At 33.1% G+C, this 26,634-nt stretch overlaps 1 protein-coding gene across 1 annotated transcript in view; it reads right to left on the bottom strand.

Moving 5' to 3' along the window:
• Positions 1–2,474: 2,474 nt before the first annotated feature.
• LOC110023743 (threonine dehydratase biosynthetic, chloroplastic) overlaps positions 2,475–26,634 on the bottom strand; it is a 39,986-nt gene continuing 15,826 nt past the window's right edge. The window contains exons 4-9 of the mRNA XM_020723301.1: positions 14,132–14,338; positions 7,650–7,898; positions 7,496–7,569; positions 7,216–7,333; positions 3,450–3,584; positions 2,475–2,910 (exon numbers count right to left, since the gene is read on the bottom strand). Of these exons, the coding sequence (XP_020578960.1) occupies positions 2,770–2,910; positions 3,450–3,584; positions 7,216–7,333; positions 7,496–7,569; positions 7,650–7,898; positions 14,132–14,338 (924 nt within the window). The 3' untranslated portion in view covers positions 2,475–2,769. The remainder of the gene's footprint in view (positions 2,911–3,449; positions 3,585–7,215; positions 7,334–7,495; positions 7,570–7,649; positions 7,899–14,131; positions 14,339–26,634) is intronic.

The following is a 26,634-nucleotide window of genomic DNA, read 5'->3' on the forward strand; positions in this document are numbered from 1 at the left end:
GCTCATTTTGGCTCGAAATACTACTAATCAATTATATATATATATATATATATTTGATGAGTAGCATTTTTTAAAAATTTAATTGACTACAAGGCTACAAAGATTTATAATCAATTAAAAATATTAATGAAGAAAATATAATAAAAATTATTAAATTAGATTCAAATGATGTTTTAAATCTTGCCCCAATCCTTAACATCTAATAGCTATGTGACTAGAGTTGTCAAAATAACTCTTTGTTCGTGAACGGCTCGGGGTTTTTGGGTCGCTGCGAAGAAAACGAGAAAAAAAAACAAAAAATAACACCGCCGAACACGAGCTGAGCCCTGTCTCACTTGTGTTCAGCTCGTTTACACCCCCATGTGGACTAAGAAAAATATATTATCACTCTAGTTGTATTGCTATAATGTCATGCTTTTAAGGCTTAAAAAATATTTATGCTATATAACAAAGGATTACGGGTGTAAACGAGCCGGGGTGTAAACGAGCCGAACACTCCCTTGTGTTCGGCTCGTTTACACCCGTAATCCTTTGTTATATAGCATAAATATTTTTTAAGCCTTAAAAGCATGACATTATAGCAATACAACTAGAGTGATAATATATTTTTCTTAGTCCACATGGGGCATTTTAACTTAATGGTGCTTGGGAAAAACAAAAATGAATCTCGTGATTAGACAACTGATTGTAGTCATCTAGAGCATCAATGTTAGGAAGTATGTAGCTATCTTTAAAGCTTGCCAAATTAAGTTTATAATTCAATACAAATTTGTCATTTTTATTTGACTTTTACACGATTTCGACATTGGCAATCCACTTTGGATATTGTAATGTCTTTATGAATTCAATTTTTACCTGTTCCTAAACTTTAATAAAGAAGCTAAGTAAGAATAGTTGTCTGGTTGCATCATTCTGGTTGAATCTTCTGCATTATTGGTCTCCCCCTTGGATCTAGATTCAATTTATGATAAACGACATTGATATTAATGCTTGTAATCTCATTGCCAAACAGATGAACACATCAACATACCCTCATTCATTATGCATTAAAGGTTGCACTTAACAAAAAGATGGACATGGTTCAACTTCAACATTTGGAACCTTTTTTAAAATCCGTTTTATATAGCTCTTAATATACTCCGGCTTCGAAAATCAAGCTACAAAAATACTTAACTTTTGATTAACATGCACATGACTGCAACAAGTTACCCCTCGTTGTCACTGTTTAATCTAACGCCAAAAACTTCACAGCTATATGATAAGTATAGATGACAATACTAAAAGTATTAAATAAATGTTAACAAAAAATTACATCATATATATAGTTATCACATCATCTACCATGAAGTCCACCATAATAATGAATTTCTTTTCTCCTTCATTCCATCATAATTGGTAAGGCAATTACTCCTATTATTTCATATCACTTATTGAGAAAATCAAATAAAGGCATAGAAGTTACCATCAAGAGAGAAGCTCCCAAGTCCACTTATTCACAGACACTATGAAAAAATATATTAATTGATTGTTTGATGGTTATCCAAATATTGTCATTTTGGGAATTTGCAATAAGATGGTGATGACTATAAAGTCATTACATGGATTACCATGTATAGGTAGGTCAAATTCTATGAAAGTTATGGTGAAACTTTAGAAATAGGTGCTAATCGAAATTGTTTAATGCTACACTGACAAAAGGCCCAGCTACATCTCCATGAATTGTCAAAATCATCCAAAAGATATGAATGTTCAATGCAAGGAGTTCATTTATATTCTCCAAGTGGTGCTCTTTCATTCATCTTGTTGTGGGTGAACTCGTCTCACAATTGTATTCCTCAATGCTAACATTATATTGACAAGTCCAAGTAATTCAACGTTTATATAGTGGCGAGCACAACATAATGGTCATCATGTTGACCATAAGTTCCGCTCGAGCAACAAATAGCTCCAAGTCTTTCTGATGATATGGCATCTCTTTCTAAAACTAAGTAATAAAACTTTTCAAAAATTCACTCAATTCTTAATATTAAGTTCTCTGATGGCTTCTCCAATGGTCTTTGAGTACTAGCAAATGGTGTTACATCTACTTAAATTTGGTAAAATGAAGTACCCACTCCCAATGGCAGGTGTGTGACCAAATCAAAAAGCCAACTCCCAGGCATCCAGTTGCACCACACAGACTCGAATTTAGCCTTCAAAATATGCAGCTACACAAACATTTATTTTAGGCGTTGCATTCACAGTAATCAGACTTAAACTAAACCTCAAATCCAGTTTCTTCGCGCACTTACTCATGACACGATGGCTGAGGATATAATTTTCCACAACGACATCGAGTTCGAATCACACATGTTGTTATTTGAGCTCACCTTTTCCTTAAAACAAAAAAAACTTCAAATCCTGTTTCATCATTGTTTTCCTTGATTGACACTATAAATCATCATGGAAACATAAAGGAAATGCAAAGAAGCCCAAGCAGAATGTATAACTAAAAAGGATAGTGCAAAAATTCTTTTACAAAGTTGTTCACCATATCTCATAGATAAACTAAATAGTGCCGCTTTTGACTCCTAAACATTTTAAACTGATCATGCTAACGGACAAATAAGAAGGAAATACTAGTGCTACATAAGAATTAATTGATACAACTGACCAACAACACGAGGATTTCAACACGAAATTGACAGGAAGCTTTTTGGATAAAGTTGGATTTGCCTCTAGTATACATCTTTGCCGAGCATGCTTGGAGATTCAATCTTTTAATGCAATTCACTGCATCAGAAGCCGATAGGCTTCATTGTTCATCTCATATGTATACTCATATCCTAATTTATTCGCTTGGTTACTGAATTCAACCATATCTTCAGAAGGGACTTGAAGGCCCACAAGCACATTTGCTCCAACCTCACCCTGTACAAGCCAAAACCAAAGCATGTTTGGAGGAAACCAAACAATTTGTAATGAGTAAAGTGTCAAAATAGTCGTCGACTATTTACATAGGGCCGTTTTAGTCCCAGAGTTGACTTTATAGAAGTATCAAAATAGGCTCCAATTATTTTAAAATTGAACTCTAATAGTTCTCTCCAATTTAAATAATCTAGAGACTATTTTGATATTTCTATAAATTTTGGGACTAAAACAGCCCCATGCAAATAGTCAGGGGACAATTTTGGCACTTCACTCAATCTGTAAGTGTCTGTCTGTGGAGAACTTGAAGTAGCAAAAGTTATTTTCTTCTAGAGTTAAAACTTATTTTAATACAGATACTACAGCTGAGCAAGGCAAGTAAAGTGAATCTATCTTGTGATAAGAGCAAAGGTCAGGATACCAATAGAACATGAAAGCAGAAAAGAATTGTATTGGTGTGGTTTAGGATCAAACTCCCTTCCGTGGGCTAGAAAAGGTAAATCAAAATAAAAGTGAAATTAGTTGAAGAAAAGTTTCCATACCTGGGATCTGTAATGAAATAGGCTTATGTTCCAGCGTGGACTGAAGGAATTCAAAAACTTCATGAGAGCACCTGGCCTTTCAGGGAAGATAAAACGGCAGAGAAGCTCATTTTTTATAGTTGATCGACCACCCATCTGCATGCATATTAAGAAAATTGGAGTTGAACTTCTAATATATGTAAGAAAAAGGAAAATTGGGTGGGCCCAATGTTAAAATCGAATTTGTGTAGAATATTTTTTAATCTGTTCAACATGATTAAGTTTTGGAATTATTATTTAGAAATGTTAACTGAACCTTAGCCCATGGAAAATGAATAATATGTACATATGCATTGTGCAATCAGATTCATACATTGTTTCGTGCATCCTGCGTACAAACGTGCAACTTTACATTATTTGCGACTCAACCCCTGCACACAAGAATCACTTGTGATCCTTCCAGTTGAAGCCCCCATCCACACTTCCCTGATCCTGAGCCTTCTATTCCTCCCTGCGCCGAGGTCCTCCATGGCCCTCGCATTCCTGTAGCAGAAGCACCGATCCCTCTATGTCATGCCTCCCCAACCCACGATCGAGGCTTTCTACCTTAGCTGCAACGCTCTGATGATCCCCCTTTCTGCTTCTTCCATGTGCGATTTGATGATTCCTGCCCTAACCCAAATTTAAGAGATTCTTGTTTGAATCAAAACCCGAAGTTGTTGATATCTGCCGCTGCTGCTTCTCCACTTGCCCCAGCCAGTTAAATTTTTTTCTTTTTATTTTTATTGTTGTTGTGTATTACATATGAAAATATGTGTTGTATTTTCATGCTGTCGTCATTTGAGCTAGAAAGTTATAACTTTGGAGCAAATGGGAGGCAATTTTTTTTTAAATATCCACTCAAGGTGCGAGTAATCGTTTGTGGGGAAATTAAGCACCGTTCGGAGAAAAACGCATACTCGTTTGAAAAACTTTTTAAAATTGAGGATTTTAAAGCACCCGCTCATGAGAAAATGAGTACTCGTCTGTGGGGAATTGAGTGTCGTTCGAAAAGAACAAAGTACCACTTAGGAAATGTTGGTTTGCTATCTAACCCTTTTGTGCAGGTACATTGAAGACTAGTTGTATTTTTTAAGATTACGGGTTATGTTTGCACTTTTGCTTCTCGACAGCAGTGTCACACAACACTGACCAACTCGTCTTTTAAGATAGCTGGAAAGGTTGGTTCTCTCGCTGGCCCCAAACATGGGTTCACTGTTGACGTCGGGATACTACCAGATTTTCGGGTGATTTGGACTTATGATTAGTTTATAATTTTAAAATGTTCAAGCTTATAAAATAACTTAAAATTAAACTTAATTCAAATTTTAAAATGATTTGGAGTCGAGCTTTTAAAATTTAGGCTCTTAGGGTCTTAAAATGTCGAGGTCCTGGGCTTTTAAATATTTAGGCTTGTTTGTTTTTTAATTTTTTTTTTTAAGTTATTGATTTTTAAAACAGAAACTTTCAGGGTTTAAAAATATTAAAAATATTAAAAGTTAAACTATAAAATTTAAGTTCAGAAGATTTGAAAAATATTTCTGAAATTGAACTATTCAGACTTGGGCTCCTATAGCTAGAAAATTAATTCAAAATTGAATTTTTCGAATTTAGGCTTCTTAAGAGTGAAAAATAATTCGAATGTGGAGTTTTCCAAAATTAATCATGACGGGCACTGGATTCACAACACTCTTGCTAGCAAACAGAAGGCGGTCCCTTTTTAATACCTAAAATCATAATACTTTTCCAAATACATGAACCTTCAAATGGTTTCAAAATTTATAAGCTTCATGTTATTCTTAAATCCAATGCAATGATTTAGAATATATTAAAATATTTTGAGACTTAATTTGTACTCTCTTGAATTGTGCATGCCTTAAGATATTCATATAGAGTCATGTACATGATTTCAAAATCTCGTCATCTAGACTGTAAATCATAATTTTAATTTAAAGATTACATAAGCTTTGAAAGTCTCCAAATTCTTTAAGTTACTAAAAAATATGAAACTAAACGCCTGCAAGTGCTCCAACCAATATATTGAATGATCAAATAATGGGTTCGAGAATGCTGTGTGGGCTAATCGGGCCGCCTCCTCTATAGGACAGGGTTATAAGTCTCATTTCACTTGTTTGATCCTTCTCCTTGCAAGGACTGGAGTTCATGAGTTTAGTAATTTTGAAATCATTGTTTAAAATCTAAAATAAGAATTTCCAAGTCCAAATTACATAATTAGGTCCTCCTAACAATAAGGATAGGAGTCGACAGAACATATACTTTCAAAAACTTAAATTGACAAAACTAAATGCCCCCACTTCAAATGTAAAAGATTTAAATGTTTAAATCTCCGATGATGGTCGTGTTGATACAAGATTTCAACTAGAGGGTTTTATTTTAAAATTATTTTTTAAAGTCTATTTTGAATTTAATTATTCAAATTATCGAACTTGATCCTCTGTAAGAAGGATAGAGTCGATAGGATTTAAGATAAACAATTCTCCGACGATTGCCGCGTTGATCTAAAATTTAATCGGAGAGGTCAATCTTTTAAATTAAGCTTTTTAAAATAATCAATTAAAACTTAAGGTAAAATTAAATCAATAAAAGCTAAAAGTAAAATCCATCCGCCCTCCACAACAGTTTGTCGAGGGTGACAAATTTCTTATTGACTTGAGCTCACAAGGAGCTAATATCATATTAAGTGTATCCCTATATTCACAATCAAAATAATTGCATGTTGGTAAAGACGTGGCCTGAGTCTTCTATTCGCGTGATTCAACCGCCAAATAACACCACAAATAGAGGTTACGACCATAGCCCTTTGGTCGGATGATTGCCACCAAATAACATCATTATATTACAGTCACGACCGCAACTCATATGTTTCCCAACAGTTTTTTTACCCTTTGAGTTGTGAATCATAAGGGTATAACTAATTGGCATAAAGCCTTATGTTAGCTAATATCGACTTAAATTTGCCCCCTTAGACAAACATCCACAGCAGACGCGACCCATGGTTGCTAACAAGAATTCTTCTATCAGATTGGTTCGATTACCACCCCTAACTAACCAGATCAGAAACCATGACGGTTCGGGATGGCGGAACTATGTAATCTTGATTGGGTTTCATCTTCATTCCCCCACTGCCCGTTTTAAGCTTCAAGTGATAAATTCTTCAAGTAAAATCCTAAGTCTGCTGCTATTGAGTGTTAAATACTCAATTCTTAATGATTAGCCTTAACCGAAAGTGCTCACCCATTATCGGGAGGGGTAATTAACCATAGAGGCTTGCGCCTATGGAAAACCTCGAACCTCAGATAAAAAAAGCCCTCACAAAATGAGGGTGAAATCTCTGAGTTGTCTTATCTAAATCCGCCTTTTAAAAATTTGACCCTCTTAAGCCCTCTCAGAACAATCCAGAGAATTGTCACGAGTGGTCATGAATTTTCTGAGCCCACAATATCATGCATATTTGGGCATATAAATTTTCATACCGGGACATTTTCATTATACTTAATGACTTTTTTGATATCTCCATGTTCATTTCCTGATGTATCAAAAACCCTAATGCCATGTTAATAAATCATATTTAGGTCCAACTTCATCCGGGCATCATGCTACCTGTGTCACTGGTAGCAAGCCATTTAATCTTCCAAACATGAACCAAATAGAAGAATTTTAAATTTAAGATAGATTTACCCTTTCATTGCAATTAGACACAGCTAAGAATCAGAGATGGGAACCATACGAGATGTCGTAGGTGGTCCTTTGCCAAGTCATTTTTGGTCAGATTTATGGTTTTAAGCCTTGCAGCTTCCATTCGCGTCATCATGCCTACAAGTTCAGAGTCAGTGTGAACCCCAACACTGCATCATGATGCAAAAAAAAAGAAACCAACTCAGCAAAGATAAGATTAACAGAAGAATAAGAAAAAAGAAATAAATAAATAAGAAAGCATGATTAATTGTTTCCCTTACCCAAGATCTACATAAAAAATATGTTAGAAACTACAAAAACAAGGAGCACACCTGTACAGGACAAGAGCTTCCTCTTTATTAGAGTTGTATCGGTACTTGAACTCTGTAATATTTATCTGACCAACCTGCCAAATTTTCAATTCTTCACTACCAAATTTATACAATCACTCAAGGGAGTAGTAGAAACAAACATCCTGCAACTCACCAGTTCACAAAATTGTTTAAAACTTCCAACCTCCTCACGAAGAAAAGTTGCAAGAACAGCTTCTCGTTTCCGTCCAACATCAGCAAGTTCAGTTACTAATCTAAGTCGATCAAAATTCATGTTTGCCCCACTTGTTATAGCAACAATTGATTCACCCTTTAAGCCATAATATCGGCAGTATGCTTCTGCGCCGGCTAAAGAAAGAGCACCGGCTGGCTCTAGAATGCTTCTCTTCTCTTCAAACATATCCTGATTAAAAAGTGCCAACGTGAACATTACCCGCTAAGCGATGCATGAGAAAATAACATCAACTCAGAAAGATCATGTAGTAGGCTTTCAGTCCTTCAAGAAAACTACACTGAAATATTCAAGATATATTAAAATTACTTCGACAAAAAGTATTAAATGTTTCAGTATTGAATCCTTAGAAATCATTTTGTTAAAAAAAGAAATAAAGAAACCAAATTATCAACCCACGGATCATGAACTAAAGATTCTTCCAAGATTATCACATTGAGGTTTTACAATATCAGTAACAAAAAATTCTAAGATTAAATATTGCAACGCTGAACTTATTATAAGTTTTAGCATAACATAATTATAAGCACTTAAAATAAAGTAATAGTATTCCTGTATACAGAATTGTCCTCTTGCCCAGATAGAATACATGCACTAGCATCAAGAAGCATGAAGGACATAAAACACTTTAAAAATCAAATCTAAAACAACAACCAATATGATGTATAATATAAAAAGTTACATTAACTGTTCGCCCTATTAATACCAGCTATCAAATTTCTCTAGAGGTAGCATCCAAATCAACTAAAAGCACTTATGTGTATATAGGAGCAAATGTACATGAACAAAATTTTCGAGACTTAAAATTTTTTATTCCTTAAAAATAATGAGATTTAACAACGTCAATATTTATTTTCCAGCCAAAATGCTTTATTATATATTAATTCAAACACATTACTTTTAAACCAGAAAAAATTGATTTGGAACTCAAATGCTGTTATCAGATGTTCGAACATTACTATCGAGAACCAATGCTAGTAACAGAAATAAAATTGTCATTTCACATGCCAGGCCTAATATCAAAAGTTTCAGTTTTCCATGGCATAAATTGGGGTGCTACATGAGCATAATTTCGGAAAAGCTGGAGTTTGCTGCACTTTTTATGCAGGCAGATCGTAGATCTAGTGATATGATACCTAATTTACCTACATGATATGATGTGCTCATCATGATCATGAAACTCCACTCAATTTTGTATGTCTAGTTTTGTTTAGCTTATGTTCCTCATATTATTAGCTTGTAGAAAATATTTTTTCTATAAATAAGAGAGGAAGGGTGTAACAAAGTTGAATCAATGAATGACAATGAATATGCAGCCTCTTATTAATTATTAATGATTCCCTCTCCCATATATATGGATACAGAAGAAAGCTCAGAGCTAGCTAGCCAATATTAGATGAGAGGGGAAAAGAGAGGAGAAGAAATTTTTTTTTGCTTTGGCAGCCATTAGGTGAGGAGAACAGAGAGGGAGAGCTCAAAACGAAGAATAAGAGCCACATAACCATCAGCATTCATCAGTTCAACCTTAGGACACCATTCCTCTGCTATATTGACAAAAGAAGGACCATTAAATGCAATTTAGCGATTTAAGGAGTTTAAGCCGAAGAGAACTAAGCATAACGAATAAATTAGTGCACCATGATCATCATGAATATATCACATCAAATAATGTAAATAAAACATCATAAGATTAGGTAAATGATCAATCCGCATCATTTAAGTTGCAAAAACCATTCTCCTAAAAAATTAAGGTTGCAGTCATGAAGGTAGAGGTGGTAATAGCTCGTGTGGAAGACTAAGTACTCAAATATTTTCCCATATGGCAATAATGAGGCCAGCACAGCACAATATTCAGTAGTCAACATCAGAACTCAGTCAAGAAAAAAAGATATGAACAGCTTTTCCAGAAGCATGGACTTGAATGTGATGGATAAAATAAAAAATAGGATTTAAAAAAGCCTAGATGCAAGGTTTTAAAATCTGGACTGGATATTTAACCAAAAGGAGAGTTTGAATGTTCATTGGATCAACCCGAATTGAACTGTAGATTGAACTAAATGATGTATTAAATATTAAAATTATTTCAAAATGATTTAAATGACATAATAATGATGTAATAAAGATATTTTCACCAATTCAATAACAATATTCTAATTTAAGTTTATAAATTTTATTTAACTAGATTTATTTAAATAATCTCCCTAAAGTATTTATTTAGTTACTGTGGCAATGTTATTGAGGCGTCCCTATGGCTAATCACTATAGCAGTACTGTAGTAGTACATCCACTGATCGTAGCATGCAATGGCTGCTTCGGGTGGATGTGATTATTAAGGGGTGTGATCAATTTTTAATTTACGTTCATTTATACTTATATAATCGGAGTACTATTCCCTATTTCATCCTTCCCATAACCCTCCCATCCAATTAAAAGAGAGAGCTGCTAGGTTTTTGTTAGGCAGCCAAAGAAGGGGAAAAATAGGAATAAGTAGTACGAAGAGGAAGAAAAGGAAATGGATAAGAAGGAAAATAATAAAAAAAGATATGATTGGAGTTAAGGATCCAACTTATCATGTACTTTCCAATGAATTGATTTAATTGAAGAAAACAAGCATGGAAGATTTTATGAGGATAGATAATTTTGAAGAAAAAATACTATTTCATCAATTTTTAAATATAATTGAAGTAATAAATAAGAGTTTGTTATAAATCGATGAAGTTGTTAAATTTCTCAGGTTGTATATATAAAATCAAAATATTGTAGCCAGAAAATGAAGAAATTTGTACAGATAGGAATCTAGAAACTTTAGCAACATGTAAAATTTTAAGAATGAAAAGCAAACCATTCAAAGGTTTAACATATGCAACTTCCTATAAATATATCAACTTAGTGTTAGGGTTGTCAAAAATTGACCCGACACGCCAACACGACTCGAACTTGGACCAAAAAATTTTGGGTTAGGGTTAACCTGACTATTTTTTGAGTTGGATTCAGATCAGAGAATTCTACCCGTTTATTATTCAGGTTGGGTTCGGGTTAACCCGATTTGAGTAGGGTCATTTTCGGATCAGAACCGAACCCGGCCCACTAACCCAAATTGACACCCCTACTTGGTGTGTGTGTGTGTGTGTGTGTGTGTTATCAAAGATAGGCAAAAAGAGAGCCCCGGTTTGTAAAATCAAGGAGTAATTGCAATTGGAAGTATGGACAGCAGCAACTACAAACAAAAACCATCAGTGAAACAGTGATGGACAGTAGGCTGCAAGTAAGCAGAAAACTATTTAGTAAGCTCACCAAGCACAAGCATCACAAAGACAAAACATAAAACAGATTAGAAGCAAAAACCAGTAAAGATCATGGTTCAAGGAGATGAACCAGTAATCATGCGGAAACATTTCCTTGCTAAGAAATTGATGATGGAGAACCGAACCTGACCCACTGACCCAAATTGACACCCCTACTTGGTGTGTGTGTGTGTGTGTGTGTGTGTTATCAAAGATAGGCAAAAAGAGAGCCCCGGTTTGTAAAATCAAGGAGTAATTGCAATTGGAAGTATGGACAGCAGCAACTGCAAACAAAAACCATCAGTGAAACAGTGATGGACAGTAGGCTGCAAGTAAGCAGAAAACTATTTAGTAAGCTCACCAAACACAAGCATCACAAAGACAAAACATAAAACAGATTAGAAGCAAAAACCAGTAAAGATCATGGTTCAAGGAGATGAACCAGTAATCATGCGGAAACATTTCCTTGCTAAGAAATTGATGATGGAGAACCGAACCTGACCCACTGACCCAAATTGACACCCCTACTTGGTGTGTGTGTGTGTGTGTTTATCAAAGATAACAAAAAGAGAGCCCTGGTTTGTAAAATGAAGGAGTAATTGCAATTGGAAGTATGGACAGCAGCAACTGCAAACAAAAACCATCAGTGAAACGGGGATGGACAGTAGGCTGTAAGTAAGCAGAAAACTATTTAATATACTCACCAAGCACAAGCATCACAAAGACAACATAAAACAGACTAGAAGCAAAAACCAGTAAAGATCATGGTTCAAGGAGATGAACCAGGAATCATGCGGAAACATTTCCTTGGTAAGAAATTGATGATGGAGAAAAGAGCATGCAAATGATGAAGAGGAGAAGCGTCCCAGCAGCCAGGGATGAGAAGAGGAGTGAAAGAAGGAGAAGAGCTTGGCTTCAACATCGATTAGGGAGAGCTCAAAAGGGAGAATAAAGACTGCATAATCGTTATCATTTATCAATTCAACTTAATTATATTTATCCTTTCCTATTTAATACAAAATAATGATATAAAGTGCTTAAGCTAAACAAAACTAAAAATAGAAAATCATAATAATCACCATTAGTACCAGGTCATAAAAAAAATAAAGTATCATATCATCAGGACCAATGATCGATATGTATCAACTTCAATATGGTAAACCATGTATTTTTCACAAACTCATTGGATATTGCCTGCTTACCAAGGATAAAGAGAAGATGCTATCTGTATTAGTCTTCAACAACTAAACAGCATCACTAATTTCGGTGGGTTCTAATAAGGCTAGACAAAATTATACGATAAAGAAATTATCACTTCAGGGAACTGAATTCAGGAAGGCTAAACGCTCAGCATCACCCAACAAGATAGGGAATACAACGTAAGAAGATTTTATCACAGAAATTTTAACAAAGTAAATTTTATAAAAGTATTATTAGACCTACAATCTATTGGATCCAAGCGTTGCAACAAAGAAGCCACGTATAGCTAAAACAAGTGAGAAATCAACGAGCACTAAGATGGATATCTAACCACAAAAAAAAAAAAAAAAAAAAAAAAAACTATTGCACTAGAAGGGTGGTGAAATTAATGCCCATTGAAGATGAAATGATAAAAAATAGTCTTTATGTATTTTAAGCATGCTCATCAATTTATGTGGATACTGACTGCTCCTGGATTTTATTATAATTTATAGAATAAGATAGTTGAGAGCATATTTAATATGTATTGGTCATATTTATACCAATAAATATTAGCATCCATATAGTCAAAACGTGGAGTACTTGGAACTTTCTGATCACTGATGTGGTACAAATTGTAGCCAATAAAAAAATCTCTTCCTGAAAAAAAAAAAAAAAACTTCATTGGCGCTTTACGAGAACTAAAAGAAAATTAAAGGATGAGTCCCAAATATCCCCCAACCACATCAGGGATCAGAAAGAACGTCAATGTTTTAAATTGTTATCTTTACAAGCACATTTGAAGTGGATTAAAGCTTATAAATAGATATTGAAGATAATACAAGACGAGTAGACACGGGCACTTATATCAGCAAGCATCAATGCCAAAATGAGACAAAGAGGTTTATACATAACAAGTATATGATATGAACTTTTATTTGCTTGTTTGACGCTAATCTTGATTAGTCATAGAACTAAAGATAGACACCTATGCATGGTAGGATTAAATAATTTGAATCTATTATAAGAAGGAATGAAGGTAAAAATGAAGATATAGCCTCTTAAATTAAAATTAAGTGGCAAAATAAATATTTGAATATCATAGATACTTAAGGAAAATTTTCAGAAAACAATAGTTAGGTGGTATAAGTTTTATTTTTATGAGTTTTGGATGGTCAATAAGTCAAAAAGCTCAAGTAGACTATGGAAAAACGTATGATGTTGGTGTCATAAAACAAGGGCAGAGAAAATACTGGAAAATAATTCTAATCATACTAAAGAGAGTAAAACAAGGAAGCATTATTAGAGAACTACTAGTAGTATTTATTTATAAGATAAGGTAATAGAATATAGATTGAGTAATTTAAATATGAACAAAGAAGATACACCAATAAAATAGGTATATAAAAATAATTAAGTAGATTTACATACATATCACTCAATTCTTATGTATTTACATATCTAACCCTTAAACTTCAAATTTTTACATATTTTACATATCTAACCCTTAAACTTCAATTTTTACATATATATACTACTTCAACTATGCATGAAAAGATGTATTTCATTTTTTAATAGCTAAATTTAAAAGTTAAAATAGTGGCTTTTTCCAATGTGAAATGAAATATTTGGGTGGTATAAATGTAGAAAATAAGTTGAAGTGTCTGATATGTAAAAATATAGAAATTGGGTGGTAATTATGTAAAAGTTCAAGAAAAAGGTAAAGATTGAAGTTATATGAACAGAATTAAAAAAGAATTACATAAAATAAGATTAACAAGGAACAAATAAAGAATGAAAATTCATTAGGCTAATCATAAATAATTAGCCTAATGACATGATGTCGATGATATTGGTTTAAGAAAGAAAACAAGGGTGTACATGATAAGAATGATTCATATAGATGAATATAGTGCTAAGACATGGAAAATAGTGATTCACCTTTATAGATGCACAAATTGCATCACGACTGACAAGAACCACCCCATCAACAAGGCCTCTACATAAGCGAAAAGTTTCTTCTCCAACTACTTTGACAGCCACACCATCAGCAAAGCCTCCCACTTGTTCAAGCATTACTCTTTGGCCATGATACAGAGATAATGCCATTGCATTTGCATCGAAAGGCTCCACTCCAATGACTTTAACCTACACCAAAATGAAATTTAAGTCAAGATATGCACAAACAACCTAACACAAACATCAATTATTGCTGTGTGATCTCTATGAAAAAATATAGGTTAAGAACCAACAATTTTGGCGTTAGGTAATAATAACATAAGAAAACAAAATTGAAAACATCCAGAAAATGATCAATAGATATTGAAAAGCCATGTATTTGTCTAATTTAAGATTCGATGAATCACAAAAAACAATAAAGCTGTGTACCGATATTAAATGAGTTTCCAAACAAGGTTCACAAGTTTACATCAAATTTTAATCCAATGACTCACTTTACAAACAGATTTCTGATGCTCACTTGTACCATAGATAATATCAAACACCAAGAGCATCATATTTAGAATCATAATCATGTTGTTAGCCTAATCTTAGCAAAGAGTTTTTAGCTTTATGAATCAACTTTCTTTGTGCATTCTTATTGAATGCAACATGAGGTGATTGTGGGGCCAGGGATGGTAGTGGATGGCAAGTACAATAGGGAAGAGAGATATGAACTCTTGCAATATATACCGTTGAAAAAAAAAATTAATGAAGGTGATTTAAATGGGCATATATGTTCTAATAGGATAGACTATGAGCGTATTCATTATGGTTATGTAATTAGAGAAACTACACTTGACTTCCCAAGAGCACATTAAGAAACTAGGAGAACACTAGATAACTCACAAAAAAAAAGTTACCAAATTAAATTAAAAAAAAATCTCTCTTCTTCGAATAAAAGAAAATTCATCATACATGCATACAAACATACTTACATATACATACAAACACACATAAAGACATACATACAGATACATACATACAAACATACATACACGCATATAGACACATATACATGCGCACATCCAAACACATACAGACACAAATACATACAAACATAGACATATACATAATACAGACAGACATCCACACAGACACAAACACAAATACATATATACATGCATACATACATCATCCATCCATACATACATACCTCCATACATGCATACATCTATATATAAAGTCTAAAAATAGATCACACGCTAATAAGAAGACTGGGTTGTTGGAGCGAGGGGCAAAGAATTATTATGTCAAAGAAATGCACTTTAAAGGATAGCAAATTTTGAATATTATTAAAATTTCTCATGATTATGAAAAAAGTAAAATATAACAAAAAGAAAAATGAGTAAAGCAAAACATACAGATTTTAATGTTTCGCAATAAGTTTACTGATAACAAAAGAGAAAAAAAGATATATAGTATAATATAATAGCTAAGGCAAGAAATAAGAGTTCTAAAAATTTTGATAAAGTTATATGCATTGAAAATAAAGATAAAGCATTAAATAAATATAAAAATGTTATTGTAAGAATTAGTATATGAGAGCTTTGAGGAAGAAATTATTTTGGATGAGGATGACAAGTAGTATGATAAAATATATAATAGATTGATCTCTTTACGTCCAGATAAGATAAATATGAAGATTTAGATAGTTACGAAGAGTATTGCAATAATTTGATTATCAAATCTTCAATTGAAGTTTGAATACTAAAAAGATAAAACATTATTTAAAAAAAAATTATAATAATAGTAACATTTGAAAACAAAAGAAATGTTCAAAATCGATGTAGCTCTAGAGAAATCAAACTCACGAGTCATATACATGAATCAATCAAAACAAGTCATAAAGGTTCACAAAATTATTTCTCACTTTTGGACAATCAATTTGGTTTTATACCATGAAGATCCACTAGAGAAGCAAATTTTGTAATAGATAATTAAAAGGCAAGTGTATCAGATAAATGGATTTTCATTTTATTCTTATTTATCTAGAGTCAACATAATGATTGATTATTACAATAATCAGTTTGATGCACATTAAAAAAGAATTGAGCAATTAAAAGTATGTTAAATTTAAAAAATATGATGCAGTATTAATTAGTAATCAAAATAGTTTTGAAATGACTCACAAGTTTTTGAGTAGAGCATGTTAACATCAAGGATTAACACTGAGTCTATATCTTTTGTATTAGTAATGAAAATGCTTCCAAAAAATATTCTAAGATAATTTCGTATAAGCATTTTGCAAACAAAATCAATCTAATTGGTGAAACATCTACTAAAATAACTAGAAATATTAGGCCGCTTCAAAATTTTCCTGCAATAGTACTTTAGTTCAAAAGTAGCCAAGAAAATCACAATTTAAGATAATATATGATTTACACCACAAAATCCCATAGATGTTGCTAAAGCGCTCAAAACCCTCATAGAATGGACTCCTATGTGTGCCACAATGCTAGCATCTGCAATGCTCTCATAATCTATAAATTCAATCTTCACATTTATCCATGTTAGGCTTTCTCTCGAGCTAAATATTTTTTTCCCTAATGCTAACATCCATTCATGATGTGCTCATGGCCTACTATACCGACACTTCGGCCTTATCATCATCGGCAGCAACTCTACTGCTTTGATTGCATTTTTCCCCAATATCACCCATTCTTTTGTCAGCTCTCTCATATTCAACTCTGTGGACTTTCTCTTCCACTAGGTCAGAATCATTGTATTTGTTGGATATTATTCAACATCCATGACCCATTTCTTGGAAAAGCTTGCATCATGATACATCCATGTGATCACTCTCTTTAGGAAAACAAAAGTTAATTCTCCTTCTACATATGCTCCTTATGTATCGTCCAACTTTTTTTTTTTTACACAAGGCAGAGGAATCGAAGACCCAAAGAGAGGGAGATGAAACGAAGAGCTGAGTAGGAGAGAAGAGAAAGTGAGGAAATAGGAAACCGAAGAAAGAGGAGAGGAAGCCAGCGAGTAAAAATTCAAAGAGATGAATTCAACTATAAAACCACAACCCACCTAAGAGTCGAACGTCGGTTATGCTGCTAGGTTGAGACACGACTTGCACCAGAGCTCTCGTGTCGTGCGAAGGTAGAGAGGACGTCAAGACGCTCTCGTAACGTCGTCAAGTTTCAAGCAAAGCAATACGAGCCAAGCACAGAGGAAAGACAGCCAAACCCTAAGCATTCGGTGCAAGTGATCGCGTGAAGAGGGCGTTTGCATCTATACGAAGAAGAGAGGAAGAATCGAGCTTGAGCTACTCGTAGCTTGAGGAAGGATCATGATGAGCACATAAACTATATAATTATATGGATTGTTTGTATGTGCATGACTGACTATGATGGAGTCATCCCTTTATGATACTAACGAGAGAACACTAAGATAGTCGTGCATGTAAATGAAAAAAGATATTGATATTAAAGTATCTTAATTGGTATAGTTTTTTAGACGGTGGTACATATATAAAATGATATAAATATATTATTGATATAGTAAGATTCATTGAATTATATCAAATGTTTATACGAATTTATTAAAAACTAAACCGACATGTATATTACTTTTTTATTTCTTTTTATTACTGTATTTTAGGAGTATGTATATTCACTAGTTTTGTTTAAGCTTACTGTTGTTTTAAATTAACATTTCAAGTTTAATTAAGTGATCAAAAGATAAGCTCGCATGATGTCAATGGCTGTTGTTTTAAATTAAGTGATTAAAACATAAGCTCACATGATTAAAATAACTTCAGGTTGTATTAGCTAAGCTCGCATGATGTCAACGGCTGAGGTCCTAGTAGGATATTACTACCCTTTTTGATAAGGAGATTACGATTTATTCCTCTGCTTATGATTATTGGTAGAAAGTAGAATTTGAACCTAATCCTCCATATTATTCTTCTAGTCAAATGATTGATAACAATATCATTATTTTCTGCTTCAAAGCCTGCCCAAACTTATGAAGTTCATGTCATTTATCCCACTAATCAGGATATTAGAGAGTATTCAAATGTTCAAACCATGCATTCAAACGTCCTGGTTGTAGTTTCAATTATTTATGATCTAGTGTTTACCCCAATAATATATATATGGCCCAAATTATGAATCTCTCAATGTACCGGCATGGTTTAGTTTATCTAGTCTCAAGCTGCATTTTTTTTAATCATCAGTTTTTTTACTCTATTGGGGTTATATTTGGGGATCCTATGAAGCTTGATCTACCCACCTTCAATCTAATCAGGTCTTCTGTTTCTAGAATACTTGTGGAACGAAATATCACTTTACCAGATATTATAGAAGTCTGGTTGGGCACAACACATAATGAATATTGGCAATAAATTGCCATGGAGCATAGATATTTCTATTGTACCCACCATAAGATGTTTGAGCATACCCTTGACAAATGTCACGGGCTTCATCTTAACTTGAAATCTACAGCTTAAGTGAATAAGAATGGGTCTAACCCTATTGTTTTGGACACATAGGCGCCACATGTGGAGAAAATTACCGCAAGATAGGAATTAGTGACTGGTTTAATTGCCCCTGGGGACCCTCCTAACAATATTGTTTTTGTTTCTGCGATTGATGTGTTGTCGGATGACTCTGCTGGGCAACCTACATCTTCAAACATTATTTAAAATGATACTGAAGGATCCTTACCTTTAAAGGAAAATGTTCGGACTGATAATCAAGAGAGCCTTGCAGCTCCTCATCTTCAGGAAGTATCTGGTGCAGAGGCGACAAATCATACTTTACATACACTCAAACCTCATATGATTACAACGGTTGACAATCCTTCTACTGCAGTTCAACCACCACATCTAAGCGAGCAAGTCGTTATTGTTAGTCAGTCGCAAGGGATTCATCAACTTACACATGTCCGTCAATCTGTTGACCAACATACTGATCAGGTGAGTCAGTCTTCGAACGAGGAATGACAGGTTTACACATCCATGAGGAAGAAGAAGAATAGTGACCTACTTGAGCTCAGGAATCTAATGGATGACACATTGGTTACTTCAGATAATGGCACGAAGCTCACCAATTTGTTAGCTGGTTTCCTTCCTAAAACTAGAGACAGAGGCAAGACTAAATTGAGTCGTTCCTAACTTTTTGTGTGTTTTTTGGTATTACATGTATCTTTATTTTTTTGTGTATGTTGTACCGTGTGGGTGGGGTACCTTTCTGGTCCCACTCATACAACCTATCTGCATCTTTTCCATTTTAATATATTAGCACTAGGGCTTTTTAATATATATATATATATATATAGATATATATAACACTAATTCAACTTTAAATCTTATCATGTAATTTGAGCTATTCTCGGATGTCCTAAGCTGAATAGAAGAGATCCACACCTCATTTGGAAGCAAGATCATTAATCCAGATTCACCTAAAGCATTATCTCCACTTGATCATCCTAATGTTGGGAATATTGGCAAATCAGCTTCACAATTTAATGATTATGATGTGAACATTTCTAGTATAGAAAAGTAGACAAAAGGTTTCAAACCTTTTCACCAAAAAAAGGAGCAATAGAAACAAGGCCATGCACTTTAAATAAGTTTAGCTTTTTGTGCATCCAAAGGCAGTAAAGATATCATTTAAAGATAGCATTTACTAGAAAGAGATTAAAAATTCCATGATTCTAAAACTAAAACATAAAACGGAACATGGCGTGCTGGTAGGCTAAGCAATCTTTCCTTTTGAATTATCTTGGGTCCTTGCTCCGAGGGCAGTAAAGATATCAATTACTTTAGTGCAAAAAATAATGTGTTGAGCGCAGATCATATTTCTAGATGAAGGTAAGCATTTTACTGAGTTTTATTTGAAAAATCTCTATCCTAACACCCCCTTATATAAGGAGATGATTGACACTTCAGAGATTCAACTGAGAACCATGAGTTGTTTGCCATCTCTAGAAAAACTACTAATGAATGAAGTGAGAACATATTTAGAATGCATGATGTTTGTAATAAGAAAAGGTGCAAGATGTCATAGATAGGAGTAGTACAATAAATTTTGTAGCCACTCAGGCGGTCCCTAGGGCCAACCTTAAGGCAAAACTACATCCCAAGCTCTTTCAACTAAGTTGAATGAATCATACACCCGTACCTATATTGTACCCATCAAAATGGGTAGTTATAAAATTTGAATCTAGAGTGATGTCCTCCTTATGGATATAATCCAATTTATTAAATCAATCTTAGCTTTATGAAATGAATATTATTCATCGTGGTCAAGAGAATACTTCTATTCAAGTATAGGGATCATAACATAAAATTACATCCCGTCAATCCTTTAGACAAGCTCACACCTATTACACCTCACAAACCTACATAAAAAATTCAGCACAACTCTAATCAAAAGAAGAATTTTAAGCTTCAACTAATTATAAATGGACCCCTACTGTTTCGGAAGTTGATCCATTATTTGAGTCCAGTGATAGTGATCCGACACGCTTGCTATTAGGATTTAGAGTATAGGGCTTAATGGTGCCAGGATGAAATTTTCTAACCCTACCTTTATTCATTTTCTCTATATGAGAGGAGATGATATCAACCCATTTGAAACTCTTATATAGGCTATGGTCTCAACTCATTTATCTAATTATATTGGCACTATCTTAAGGAGTTATCAAATTTCCTACCAACTCTAAGAAATAATTAGAACCCGATAGCTATGTACTAGATTCACAGCTATTAAATCTTCACAAAGCACATTGAGCTAAAAAATAAGTAGATTAACTATCTAAAAAAGCATTTCTACATGAAAATCTCAAGTCTTACAAAGTTCCTACCCTTCTAACTCCCAAGAAAGATGATATTTAGAAAATGTGTAATAAATTGATCTACAAATAAAATTACTATCAAGTATAAGGTTTTCCATACCCAAGTTTGATGGTATATTGGAGTTAAACTCGGGCGGAAACAACTTCTCTAAAATTAAGCTTAGAAGCATCTATCATCAAATTAGGATCCAGATTGGAAATATGTAGAATACCGCATTCAAGATCCCCAATGAGCTTTATGATGACTAGTTATGCTATTTGCTCCTATAAATGCACTGTACGCATTCAAGAAACTCAAGAATACTAGCTTCAAGCCTTATATTAGGAGGTTTTTTAGGTGTTCTTTGACAATACACTAATTTTTTGCCCTTGTCAGAAAAACCGCCCATAGCATTTATAGTTGCTTTTTGAGATTCTTGGAAAAGAAAGTTATATATCAATCTAAAGAATTATATCTTTCTATAGAATGAGATGATTTATATTAAGATTCATAGTATCAACTAAGGGTGCAAGTGAGTCAAGCTGACTCGTGAACCGGCTCAAGCTCGGCACGATAAGTAGGCTGTGAACTGAGCTCAACAAACTAACAAGTCAAACTCAAGCCAGCCCCAACTCAACTCGTTAGCTCGCAAGCTGGCTCGTTTAAAAAAGTATTAAGATATAATATACTCAAAATATATTAAATTTCAAAACGTTATCAATAAGGTATTAAAAATGTTAAGAAAATAATAATTTTTTATTTTATATTTTGTGGTTTCTTATTATTTATCTTCTAATTTTTCATTTTATTTGTCAATTTATCATAAAGTTATTTAAAATTAATATTATTTTCTCTCTTTTATATTAAACAAGAGCCAACTCGAAATGGTAGACTCAAGCTCGAGCTCAATAAAATAAATCAAGCTCAAGCTCAAGCCAAGGGCAGTGCGAGCTCGACTCGACTCGTTTACACCCATAGTATCAACCGTAGAACTAAAGCTCAACCCAAGCAAATTAAAATAATACTAGATTAGCATGCCCCTAACAACTTCATAGAGGTTCAACGCTTTCATTTTTTGCTGCATTTTATAGCAGGTTTATTCAAAACATTAAGTCAACAATCGTCCCCATTATTGGCTTGAAGTACACGTTTTGCATGGACATTTGGTGCTAGAACAAATGAATGTCATCATGATATCTTTGTCAATATTTAGATTACCTAATTTTTTAAAGGCATCTAAGGTCACATGCAATGCATCGAAGATTGATATAAGGGGCATCCTGAGCCAATAAAACCAAATCATGTTTTATTTAGTGAAAACTATCTAATGCAAAATGCTGATACTCATGATAGAGACTTCTATGTTATCATTCAGCCTTTCTGATATTAAATTTAGAATTAGTTGCATTTAGAGTTTATTCTTCATTTTGACCACTATGTCTTGCATCTTATTAACACCGAGGGAACGTAAACAATTAACATGTAAAGTTGGTTGAAATTATTTATAATTATACTCTTGTATGAAAGCATAGGCCTGAAGAAAAAAAAAAGAAAAAACTAGTTAACACATTATCCAACGTGAGTTTAATGATTAATTCCTTAAAATTTTAGTTAACTAGATTTAGTATGAGTAGAGATAATTATTCTCAAATGAGTTCTTTTTGGTCATAAAAAGTTATTTATACAAAGGCAACTAATTTTGTATTCCAAAGTTTTTCTTGATAAGGTTTCTAATTTATAAATTACATTCTGAGGAGATCATAGGACTTTTAAGAAAGAACAAACCCATTTGCCAAATGAATATTTAATTTTATAGGCCCTTTCTGAAAAGGGATGTTTAGTGGGTAGTGGCCCAGTGTGTGGCATATAGAAAAGCCAAAACCATTAAATAAAATTATGGACCATATAATGCACAAATCCCTTATAAATCTTGGGGGGATTAACCATAGATGTTATGTTGGATTTACCCAAGACAAGTAAGAGTTGTGACAAACTTCTGAAATAATGGATAGGTTTTCCAAAGTGGCCATTTCATGTCATTAATGCATTTCATTTTGTACCCTAATTTTAGAAAATCTTCTAGAAACTATAAAGAGCCAAATAAAAATTCTCTTTTTTCCTTCACCCACAAATAGACGGACAAACTACAATTAAAAATATAACCCTTGGCAAACTCCTTATATATCTAACAGGAAGAGTTTGGGTGATTGGATTTGTATCTGCATATATATGAGTTTGCTTTAATAACATTATCTCTATGACCATCAATAAAAAATCAGTTAAAACAGTTTATAGTTGCACTCCTAAAAGGCCTATAGACATAGCTAATATACCATCACAAGAATTCTCTAATTTTGTATTCATGAAGAGGAGAAATAATATATAAAAAAAAACAATAATTAAAAATGTAACTAAAGTAAATCAAAATAGATCTATTAAAGACTATAGTCTAGGTGATCCTAAGTTAATAAGAATTTGCTTTGAAAGAAACTCATTAAATACAAAAAATTATATTGTAGGGCTTGTGGTTCATTTTAAATTAACAAAAAAAAAAGTCTCTATTATATTATTTTGATCTTAATTTATTAGAACTAAATAGGACGCAATGGAGAAAAAGGATACATTTAGAACTAAATAGGACGCAATGGAGAAAAAGGATACATGTAGCCAACCCCACACAGTGGGATTAAGGTTTTGTTGTTGTTGTTGTTGTTGTTGTTGTTGTTGTTGTTGTATCTTGATTTGTCTGCTAATTTGCTTTTTAGCTCAATTTTTAATATTGAAGATATTCTATCAATTAAAGAAATTAATTAATATTCAAATATGTAGCCTAACACTTTTGAAGGAGATAAATACCTGATAATTTTAGGATATTTACCACTCACATTCTTAGAGGTAAGGTCTACAATAACAAATGTGATGCCCGCAGAACAAAGCAATGAACACAATTTTTAAGTAAATGGATAGGCATGCCGCCTGATGAGAACACTTGCCTTAAAAAGCATGATTTCAAAAACCACAATTCAAGCTAAAGAGTTCGTTTGATCCTAAGAAAAATCATGCAATACATCATAAAAATTCATATGGTCCACATATTATAGATCCCCAAGAGGTATCAGAGTTGATCAAAGAGAGAAACAAAAGGGTTCACAATGATCATTTACTAGATCTCAACCTAAAGCGCATGATAATTTAAAAAAAAAAAAAGATTGCTTAGCCAACAAGAGTGTCATGGCACATTTCATGCTTTAAAAATAATTAATTTTTTTCTTTCTTTATAGGAACATCAAGTTTTAAATTTTTTTATTTTTATTTTTTTCTTTCTTTATAGGAACATCAAGTTTTAAATTTTTTTATTTTTATTTTTTTCTTTCTTTATAGGAACATCAAGTTTTAATTTTTTTTTTTTTTTTATTTTGAATTCAAACATTGATACCTTGCATGGGAAGTGAGTGGAATAGTAAGGAAATTTATCCAAATAATATAGTGATGCCCACTATATTTTAAATTTTTCCTTTCACGTGGTGATCGAAATAGTTATAATAACCCTATTTCTAGAAAGAAAATATCATATTTAAGCTATTATTAAATCTTTGAGCTTAATATATTTTAAGAGCTTTGTGGCCAACCCCTAAGCTTTTCTTGGTGGGATCGCTCGGTTATCTAAACCCACTTAATTTTTCCTTTCACATCTAAGAAAACGCATTCTTTTTTTCTCCACACTCAATATCATTTCTAGCCATCTCTAAACCTCCAATTCCTATTCATACGCTGCACCTTCATTCAACCCGTAAGTATCTCCACTCTACTAGTTATAATCTAGTCTAACCTCACAACCTCTAGATTATCACATGTATCCCATATGCTCACCACCAACTCTAAATCCACTCTTAACCAGATCATCTCATTAGTAATAAGTTGAATACTCAGACACCCCTCACGTTCTCATAAGAAACTTCTAGGACTAGCTAATTTAATGCCACCCCTTAGCACTGCATACTTAGTTTTGGGGAAAAGAGTCTCAAACTCTTTTTATTTCAAATCATCTTACCCCAAGCACAAGAATTCATTTTCGTATTCTAATTGACAACATCATAAGCTATTTTTACCTTTAGATTGTCCACAATCCAAGTGATGCGCATCAACGGGCCAACCCATCCTTAAGTCATCGTATTAAAACTCGTTAAACTAGGGGATTCATATAAAAATGAAAAAGTTATTTCTAGGATACTTTCTAAAACTGTAAACACCATGGTTGAGATAAATCTCCACAATAAATAGCTTAATAGTATAGACAACCAAAATGTATTATTAAGAAGCTCTAAAAAAATGCTCACTTGATGGAAAAGACGATCTCTTGGCAATTAAATAATGGTATGACCTCACCTCGTCAAGAATAGTTTGACAAAGTTGATCCTACTCATGCCAATCAAATTTAGAACAACCAATATGCGAGGATGAGTACATGTAAAAGGAGGATCAGACCTTGTGAACTAAAAAGGCAACGAAAAAAACCAAGCATAATTCAAAATAAATGACCAATTCGGACATTACTATCTTCATCTCAAATTCAATCTTTAAATAAATCCACAAAAATAAACTCTATAATGATGTGAAAAATACTCCTTAACAATTTTACCTCGCCAATTAAAATATTTACAATAAATATTCACTAACTATATGGCAATAATAAATTCATGTGCATAATTGATTCATCATTCATGTTATCTAACATTGCTAAAGCTTCAATTTCTTCATTTTACTATTTTTATATGTTTTAAAAATAATTCAAATAGCCTACATAACATCAAAACACTAAAATTGCATTCTCTTAAGTTTTAACTCCAGAATATAATCTTCATAATAGATAAATGACATGTTAATATCTTTAAATAGCTAAAAACTATGTTTCATTCCATAATGCTTAGCGACATGCGTTAAAAAGTTTAACCAAATAAATTTCATTAGGAAATTAAAAAAACCATGGAACTGATTAATATTTTGGTATTGAAAAAAAAATGATATTCAGCATCTGCAGGAAATCAAAACATGCTCATGAAAGAGATCGATGCCATACAAGCAAGTACTAGATTGACGATTGAAGTATGCTTACATAAGCATTAAGCAACAGTAAACTGGATAAATGCCATACAGTCAGTGCAGACTCTATTCAATTTCTAAAACAAATTTTCATTAATTTTACATGAATCTAGCATATCAGTTTTCCACATTCTCTGAAGTGTCAATTTCCACATGTACAAAAAATAGCAATAACGGAAATGAAATGAGTTCATTATTAATTTTTCATAATCAGCAGGCTTGCAACGATCCATTCCTACCTATAGCTTCACTGGCTTTTGACCCGTACTTTACAAAAATCATTTTAACAACACTCTTACCGTGTTACTTACGGCCAACCATTCATTTCATCCTAGCCCATTTTCTTGCTACTCTAGTTACTCATTGATGCCCATTCTTACAGTTGAATAATTGAAAACCATCATGAAATAATTACGAGACAATTTTGGCAACAATTTCAGGTCAGCAGATGCAAAGAAAACTCTTGATTGCTGATGCAAAGAAAACTCTTGATTTCTCTAAGAAACATAATTTGATATCTACGTGGGTGTGTGTGTGTGTCTATATATATATATAT

This window comes from Phalaenopsis equestris, unplaced genomic scaffold, assembly GCF_001263595.1.
Source record: "Phalaenopsis equestris unplaced genomic scaffold, ASM126359v1 Scaffold000229, whole genome shotgun sequence".
NCBI classification, from domain to species: Eukaryota; Viridiplantae; Streptophyta; class Magnoliopsida; order Asparagales; family Orchidaceae; genus Phalaenopsis; species Phalaenopsis equestris.